We start from the raw sequence: 9,001 nt of genomic DNA on the forward strand, positions 1-9,001 counted from the left end.
CAGTGCAGGGTGCCTATAAGGGAGTGTGGCGTGTGTCATGTATGCCATTCTATCTAGATGTGTATACTGAGCCAATTGAGTATTATACGTTCTAATAGTTTCCCCACACAAGAGGCAAGAGAAATTGATCTGAGATTTTCAACCGCTAGGGAGTTTCCTGGTTTCGGTATGAACACCACAGAACACTATGCTAGCCGTCTTCCATTCATGTGGGAGCTGACCTGTACCCCATGCTTTGTTCATTTGTTGAAGGAGGAATTCATAGTCGGAATTGGTGAGATTTCGAAGCTGCGATGTTGTTATTTGATCGGGCCCTGGAGTTTTATTAGATTTGGTCTCAGCTATCGCTTGCCTGAGCTCCCCAGGCTCAAGCAAACAAAACTCACTGACGGCATGTCTGTAAACGAAACTAGAACTTGCGGGAACATCGCTTTAATTTTCATAATTGTTTGCGAATTGTATAAATGTGAGATGAAATAGCTGGAAGTAAATGTTTGCATGGCCTGAAAATTTCTCCAAGCTTTTCTTTTTCTTTTTTTCACAGCAAAGTCTCTGCGAACACAAGATCAGCGAGGGGTACGTAAAGGGGTGATGTATGGCGTCGCCAGTAGAGGCCGCCACGGTCGCCACTTACTTTCCGGTGCCAGTTTCCAAAGATGAGCAATAGTGGGAATAGCGCAGGCAAGTATTTCTATTTCTTTTGTGTTGTGCTTCACCATTAATTTCTTGTCGACACCGAGGCACGTTTGCCGATGTTGTGGTCAGTGTACCAATTGAATCGTGAAATGTTTCTCATCTATGACACTGCGAACTCCTTGTCACTCAAAGGCGCCTATGTGCGCGTTATGTGTGGCACGGGATAGCGCTGGCAAAACTAGTCGCGCATTTTTGCGTCTTTCACGCCGTTAACACGAAATAATATATTGTTCGCATGGCAGCTTGACTCTATTTGCATCCTTCCCGCGGCTCCGATTGCCGATGATACGACAGTAAACCCAGTACCTCTGGCGCACCCTCGTTTCACCATTGCTTTCTGGAGACCGCAATGCTTCCCCGTCAAGAGCTCCTACGTAGTGCTGTGGGGGTGCGCTTGCCAAACTTTGCAGACACTTTTTTAAAGCCAATGTGCTGTTTCCAGCCGTACCTCCGCTCAAGTCGGAGGAGGTGAAGCCAGGCGCCCAGGATGCGTTAAAATCGTGCAAGGATCAAGCAGCGAAAGGTGAGCGTTGCTCTTGTTCATGCACATTTCGTGTAGTCATAGAATGTCCATAAATGCGAAGGTCACGCCAGAAAGATTGTGTCACGCTTGTACTGTGTCGCGGCTGGAACTAAAATGTATTGAACGTATGTAACGTAGCTGTGTACAACTACAACGGTGTTACGTAGTTAACTATCGTAATTTGATTTTTGGTTTTCTCGATCAAAAAAAATAAAAAATTCCCATCTTGACTGGTGGATTGTCAGCTCGCTATTGTAAAAGCTGAACGCGTGTAATTTGCACATGAATGTTAGACTGTAAGCTACCAGTCGCTCAGAAAACCAATCACACCTACTCTGTTGAAGACACCAACTTTACAGTAACGAAAAGCATTAAAAAAAATATGGTTCGTATGTAAATGCCCCATGAGAGGCTTACTTAAATGGTGTTTCGTCACTGCGTATTAGTCTTTCACTACTAAATGTTGTAGGCTTTACTTTTTTTTTTTTTTTCTTTTTATAGACGCCTGTGAGTTAAGCGTTGTGGAACATAATGAGATCCTTATTACAATTTGAGTTGGCCGGTGAAGTGCTTGGCAAAGGCTGTAACAGTTGTCTTCTTTTCATGCTATGACGTTCACAGCACCGCAGGGCGCGGAAGCCAAAGGAACTCCGGAAGCTGCTAAGACTGCTCAGCCCGATGCTGCTGCTGTGAACGTTGGTATGTTAGTGTTCAAGCAAGTAAGATGGTCTAGTTGGCTATACGTATCATGGAGCATGATCTTAAGGCACATGTTAAGACAGGACAGAGCAAGATATGCAGGGCAAATGCAGAATCAGTATTTCTGTCTTTGACCTCAGTATTTTGCTCTGTCCCGTCTAAACTTTCACCATAAAATCATGTTCCATAGTATGTTAGTATACTTGCAGAGGCTGCGGGTGCCCACACCTGATCCAATGCATGATTTTCTTTTGCACTTCTACTTTTTAACATTGTTCCAACAGGCATGAAAACTTAATACTTGCTTTGTGCATTGTCACTGCTTGTTTCATAATCAATGCTGTCAGAATGTAACCAGTCTGCTTATGTTATTCCTATTCATTCCCATTATGCACTGTACCAGACTAGCCAATTCTTATGGTAACATTAGCGAGCTTTGGCCACAGCCAGTAGCGAAAGGCGGAAATGGGTAGAATTGGAACAGAGTCATTACATTGTTCAGGCTTAAGGAGACCCAGTACACGAGCTTTAATTGCGTGTGAATTTTATCTCTCTTTATTTGTGTGCAGCACGAAGGTTGAATTTTGTAAGGGATTCGCTTACGTCAGTGTGGTGAATCTTGATATTGTGTGGAAAACCAAAGCTTGTAGCAAGTGGGCTTGTACAACTCCACACAATCGGTGCTATGCTGCTGCGCAAGTATCGCATTGCACTACTGTTGTAACCACGGGGGAATGAGTGATGGTAGGTTGAGTCAAGGCTAGTACGACTAAAGCTTATAGCCTCTCTGTTGCTGGAGCTGATTGGAGCTTTGTTGGGATTGGTTTTTTAAAGTGATTTCGATTTATGGTGGAATTAGCCTTATGTCAGCAAGGCAGTTTATCAGCAGCGTACATTCTCACGATGGAGTGCACACCTACAACCATTCACAGGTCCAATTCATTGAGATGGAACACTTCTGCTTATGGCAAAACTTATGACAGCATTTAATCCACTTGAGCACACAAAGGAGTCAAGGAAGTTTGATTACTAGAGCAAAAGCTGGAAGATAACAGTGCCATACAAGTCAGCTTCCATCCACAAAATGTGGTAGTGATCCCTTCCCTTCATGTTCCAGCACTTTGGGCAGAAGTCAACTTGTAAAGAGCACATGTAGAGTCGGTGCTCACATGCCTCACCATAAATCTTGCTTCACTGCTACAATTGCAAATTCAGTATCTGCCGTTGCTAGTAGGCACCATACTGCCATTGGGAGGAGGAAGGGAAACCGGACCAAACCTCTAAGGACACAAGGTGAAGTCGGGGCTTGAAGCAAGAGCACAGTTGTATTTAAAGAATCAGTGTAGTTTTTAAACATGAATACAAACGTAGTGCCAGATGCTTTAGTTGGGCTACTCTCTTCCTTGTTCTGCACTGGGTTTTGAAGCAAATGTATTCCTACAACAGAGGTACCATGTTCTTGACTGATTGCTCTTTTCTTTTTGTAAAGAATCTCATTCAGCAAAAACTGGCTGGCTGGAAATGTGGATGGGACAAATGAAAATGGCACACCTGCCATCATCATTATTTTCATGTTAGATGGTTATAACACATGTTGATTATGTTTCCCACTTTACCAACGCATTGCAGTGCATGCTGTATTATAGTCAACACAATGTCTATGGCATTCTGCTGCGAGGCACGAGGTTGTGTGTTCAATTCCTGATTTCAGCGGAGGTGGAATGCAAAAATTTATATTAAGCTGCACATTAAAGAACCCCAGATGGTCAAAAGTGATCTGGAGCCCTCCACTATATGGCATCTCTCACAGCCCACTTCGAAGTTTTGGGATGTTAAGCCTGATAACTTCAATGCTTTATAGCACAAAAGTGTGAAATGACCCCAAAAGTGGTTGGGAATATGGCCCCTGTCATCAAAAACATTTCCACGGTCTCCTGTTTGAATTTATCAATAAGTGTTGTCGTTGCCTTTTCTTTTTATCCTACTTTAATCATTGATGCATTTTCTATATGCGGTAGGCAGTTGAGAAATGTGGGAGAAAACGAGGCATTTAGTATTGGGCATCTTGTGACAAACTTCATGCCATGTTTTCTCCCTTGATGCTTGTTTCTGATCTTGTTGGGTTGGTCAGACATGTTTCCCAAGTGCACTTATTTTTTTGGCATAGGCCATGTTTCAGTCTGTGTCGATAGGTGGCATTTATGCTTCTTGCGGACCAAATGGGGTGATGCTTTGGCTTTCAGCAAAAACGGAGGGGGCCCAGCCAAGACCTGTCCAGAATGTTGAAGGAGATGCTAAGGTGGTCTGCAGCGTTGCAGTGACCCTTTCGCCATCCTTTGGTACGGAACAAAGTGCTGTAACCTTGTTTTTGCACACACTGTGTGGTTTGATAGGAGCAAAGCAAACAATGCTGTTGAAAAGGGGAGAATTCGGTCCATTTCCACTAAAGGGGTGGGAATTAGGTCCAGTCCAGCACTGCCGAGGAATGAGGAATGTAGAAAAATGGAAGCTGTGCTAGTACTTGACTCAAGAAGAAAGGTTTTATATGCTGCGATTACTGCAATCAAATCTCCGTTTCTGTACTTTACTAGCATTGAATTTGTACATGCGTCAAGTAACAGGAAGGGTAGCAGATCCTATTTATACATTTCTATGTTGTACGAAGGATGTACTATCGCGCTCAATATGAGTTGCAGATGCTTTACACCCACCTTTCTTTCTTTCACTAAGAGAGATGACAGGTACGTTTTGCTTGTAAATGAGGTGCTACGAGTAATTGGAATGACGTTTAGTTTACCAATTTTTCCTGTGTTGCCGCTGCCTTAGTCCTGGAGCCTCTTTGGTAATGGGCCCCAATGTTGCAACTCATGTTGTGAACACCCAGTACACCCTATCATGACAGTAAAGGTCAGGCATAGTTAGCAACATGTTGCAACTCAATGTTGCAACTCATATTGTGAACACCCAGTACACCCTATCAAGACAGTAAAGGTCAGGCATAGTTAGCAACAGCCAGCTGGCCTTAACATTTTATGCAATAGGCTGTATATATTGTCATGATATCTATCTGGGATTGAGATGCTAACATACTCGTGAAGGTGGATGAGCCTCTTTCCTCCCTCCTGCTGTTCGATAGATGTAATAATTCAGTGTGGACGAGCTGTGAGAGTTGAGCCCACGAGTTTATCTGAGGCTGATCTTCTTCTTAAATGGGAGTAATGAATCTTGGGATAAGTATTTAAACAGAGTTAACTACGTGAGCATTATGTAAGATCTGTACAAAGCGTTAACCAGAGTTCATATGACAATAACACTAGGAACAAGAAAAGTCTTCTGCCCAAAATACAGTTTATGGCCATATGAAGTGATGAGTCACCATAGTGCTACATACTATAAAAGCACCTCTACATTAACATATCATTGCTTGGCAGTGATTGATTGGCAGGCATGCTGTCCTCCTGTGAGCTTATCTTGCTGCAGCTGTCATACTTTTATGCTGCATTTTGTGTTCTAGATTAATTTATCTTTGTGCATGTGTTGGAATGCTTTGTCATGACTTAATGCCAGCATGCTTGCAGCTTTTTTACTTGCAGTGTGCATGCTTTTTACATTGGACACATGCACAGTCAATGCCATGACATCTGTACATGTACTTGCTTAACCTGTTCATTTCAGAGTATACTGCTGTAGACAGTATTTCTTTCTAAATTTCTCGGAGTGTAAGGTACTCCCATTATGTGCATATAATTTTATTTTAATTATAAGGAGGCATTTGACTACAGGTTTTTGCCATGCTCAAGGTTCATTTTATGATTACATTTAAGCTTATATATGCTGTAGTAACCCAAACTCACTTTAATTAGTTTCTTTTCTTTTTTCAGCTGGCACAGACCAGAAAGGTAAGCTGCATCCTGTTCCTTACACTTCATAATCTTCTACGAGAACATACCCTTTGACTTTTTAGAAGGTAATTTCACATCTCTAATTATTTTGGCTTTCCTTAAATTTCAATCATCCCCAGACCAGCAAAAGTCAAAAGGACCTGAAGTACATGAAATATCATTGGAAGATATTGACCCCGATGCCACGGTGAGTTGTGATAGCGTTCCTGTAGGAAATGATTGGTGGTTTTAGCTTGTGAAGCACACTTGAAGCTCCTACATGCAATTCGATGATGTCACGCTCCATAAAGAGCTTCAAATATTCACTTGACGGCTGATTGCTGCTAGTTGTAATTTGGAAAATTTATTGCAGCATAGTCATTACTGTGATTTCACCATGTGTTCTCTTTTGCCACAAGCTCGGATGGTGTGAAATGACAGATACATCAATTCCAATAAATCAGTAACCTCTCTTCAATGTGGAAATTAATGCGTGATATTGTAATGTTTATTTGAACATACCCTCCTATTAACCTCCACCAGCCAATTGTAGCATTAACCTGACATACCAATTGTAAGCTCCTAAATCAGGTCCAGACACTTAATGCACATATGGAATACTAATTACGTGAATCTTCCTGCAAGCAGGCGCTTGAATAGCCCGAATGTGAAAATGGAAGACTGCTGGTGACGCTAACTTGAGATTCTGGCACCAACTTTGCGAGATGTCACTGATTTTGACAGCGTGTGCTCAGGGAGAGTAAATTGTCTATCAATGCAGAATGATCACATTGAGACAGTGAAATGCAATGCCAGGTAAAGATATTGAGAGAACTGCCCTGTACAAGCACTTTGTAAATTAATTAATGTACTACGAAGTCTGTGATGGCACATTTTCCATCGTTTGTTAATGGCTTAGGCATAAAATTTACAATGCAAAGGTTTCGCCATCATTTTCTGTCTTGCCAAGCTACTTTTTTTTGTGTCGGACGAATACATGTAAGGTTTTGAAAGAAGACCCTGCCATTCTAAACTATCTGATTATTTTTTTTTTAATTGTCTTTTCAAGTTGTGAAGCAGTTTTTGTTCTTTCACTGCTGCCCAATCCAAGGGCTTCTAACTGTTGTTGTAAACATCCACACTTTTTATCGTCCACTCTTGGGAGCATTAAAGTTACATCCAAGACAAAATAGTCTAGCTAAACAACATATGAAGGCATTGAAATATCCAAGTGATTTCTGCACCTAAAGTTGATTTCAATGTTAAGAAAATTGCAGTTGAAGATGGCATGTCTCTCACTTTAAGTTGCCTCCTGAAGCACACCACACAGATACTGCTACTGTAATGGCAGTCTTGGAGGCCGTGCTGTAGTGCAGTAAGTGAGAACATCGCACGGGGAAAATGCCGCACTTCCATACCTGCCAACTCTTCCGAATTTTCCGTAAAATGTACGAATTTGGACACGTCTTACGATTTTACGAATGTCGGCTCAATTTTTACGGAAAAGTGGTTATATTCGCGAATAGTTTTTAAAATTTTTAATAAATTCACACCGTTGCTGGTGGGTAGGGGCGCAGAGATGGAGGTATGCGCCGTAATCTTTATTGTCTGCAGAGTAAGGAGATTTTTCAATCTGTGACGTTGCCTTCGTCATCGGATTGTTGGAGGTACCTGACGACGGCTGGAAGTCACTGGTTGTCGTTACCAGTGGCGCACCGACGGGGGGATTTGGGGGTTGTAACCCCCCCCTGAGGGCCGACCTAACCCCCCCTTTTGTTTAAGCCCTTTTTCTTTCCTTGCGCATTTGAGTACTGCAACTAAGATGTAAGACGCGCAATCGTCTGCACACCCACAAAAAGCGCATTTTTTGAGAATTTCCCGTGAAGAAATTGAAATTAGTGCTGTTTGGAAGGTATTGGCAAACTGTCAACCCCCCCCTGGCAGAGATCCTGGTGCGCTACTGGTCGTTACTCTCAACATAGAGGTCCACCTGTAAGTAAGTGGCGCCCCCAGAGACGGACGGCGATTTTGGGTCGATGCGGCAGGCACAGTTTCGGTATGGGAGGCTGTGGCTAGTCGTCTTGGCCTGTCACCTTCGCTAGGCTTTTTTCGCGACGCTAGGCTTTTTTCGCGAGTACAGTAAAAGCTCGTTAATTCGGACACGTCCTTTGGTCCCGACAGGCGTTTGCATTATTTAATGCAATGAACTCTCGTTAATTCGGACGTATTTGGCCGCACATCGGTTAATTCGGACAAGTTCTTGGTGCTCGGCGAGCGCGGAGCGCCGCAAATGTGCGACGCAAACGAGCTATAACTAGAGTGTACTCTACCATAACGGCATTAGCGTCACCGAAACGAAGCGACGGAGTTCAAATCGTACGGGAATGACAGCAACGCCAGGACGCTTCGTGCCTATTTGAGCCTTTAAAGCTTTCATTCTTGCGTTTGCCGGCGCGCATAGCACTGCATTGGCCGCGTGCCTTCAAAACTGCGTAGTCGCCATCCGTGATCGCGTTGATAGCGGCCGCGGTTTCATCCGCAGCGGTTGCGGTAAAAAGTAGTTTCGTTTTCACTAGTACACTCTAGTTTTCACTCAGTGTCCGTGCCGTCAGGGAATGGAATACGAACTCCTTGAAAAGACAAAAAAAAGAAAGAAAAGAAATTTGAGCCATTCCACGCCGCCGCGCGTTGTTTTCCATCCTTCTCCGCATCTCCAGCCTCGCGCGCCTCTGTCCCGTTGCCCTTCCGCCCCTCCGAACACGAATGGTCCGCGCCCATAGCTCTAAGCCACGCCACCTCCGAAACATGAATGGACCGCGCCAAAACAACGTTAGCGTCCACCGAAACGAAGCGACGGAGTACTGGAATGACAACAACGCCGGAAGGCTTCGTGCCTATTTGTTCCTATTCGTGCCTAGCTTGCGTTTACCGCCGCACATAGCACCGCGTTGGCCGCGTGCCTTCATGACTGCGTAGTTACCAACCATGATCGTCTTGATAGCTGCTGCGATTCCGTCCGCTACGGTTGTGGCAAACAGTAGTTTCGTTTTGACTCGGTACGCACGTCGGCCGCGTGCCTTCATAACTCGGTAGTCGCCATGCATGATCGCGTCGATATCGACAGCGGTTTCGTCCGCAGTTGCAGCAAACGGTAGTTTCGGTTTGACTATGCTGCGTCGGCCGCGCGCCTTCAGAACCGCAA

General features: G+C 43.9%; 1 protein-coding gene across 2 annotated transcripts; it reads left to right on the top strand.

The window, feature by feature from the left end:
* Positions 1–585: 585 nt before the first annotated feature.
* Positions 586–6,779, top strand: LOC119435352 (uncharacterized). Of its 2 annotated transcripts, XM_037702242.2 has the most exons (6): positions 586–681; positions 1,139–1,219; positions 1,841–1,918; positions 4,162–4,257; positions 5,800–5,817; positions 5,940–6,779. In XM_037702242.2, the coding sequence occupies exons 1-6, from the start codon at positions 657–659 to the stop codon at positions 6,050–6,052; spliced, it is 411 nt and encodes a 136-aa protein (XP_037558170.1). In that variant the 5' UTR covers positions 586–656; the 3' UTR covers positions 6,053–6,779. The 2 variants fall into 2 exon arrangements, with proteins under 2 accessions (XP_037558170.1, XP_037558172.1); XM_037702244.2 differs by lacking the exon at positions 4,162–4,257.
* The last annotated feature ends 2,222 nt before the right edge of the window (positions 6,780–9,001 follow it).

This window comes from Dermacentor silvarum, unplaced genomic scaffold (assembly GCF_013339745.2).
Source record: "Dermacentor silvarum isolate Dsil-2018 unplaced genomic scaffold, BIME_Dsil_1.4 Seq6414, whole genome shotgun sequence".
Taxonomy (NCBI): Eukaryota; Metazoa; Arthropoda; class Arachnida; order Ixodida; family Ixodidae; genus Dermacentor; species Dermacentor silvarum.

What these genes read in the sequence shown, in the direction of transcription:
- LOC119435352 (XM_037702242.2), top strand. Translation starts at nt 657, where the DNA reads ATGAGCAATAGTGGGAATAGCGCAG. An exon ending in CAAGGATCAAGCAGCGAAAG is followed by an intron (nt 1,220 to 1,840) that starts GTGAGCGTTGCT and finishes TGACGTTCACAG; the next exon opens with CACCGCAGGGCGCGGAAGCC. An exon ending in TGCTGCTGCTGTGAACGTTG is followed by an intron (nt 1,919 to 4,161) that starts GTATGTTAGTGT and finishes TTTGGCTTTCAG; the next exon opens with CAAAAACGGAGGGGGCCCAG.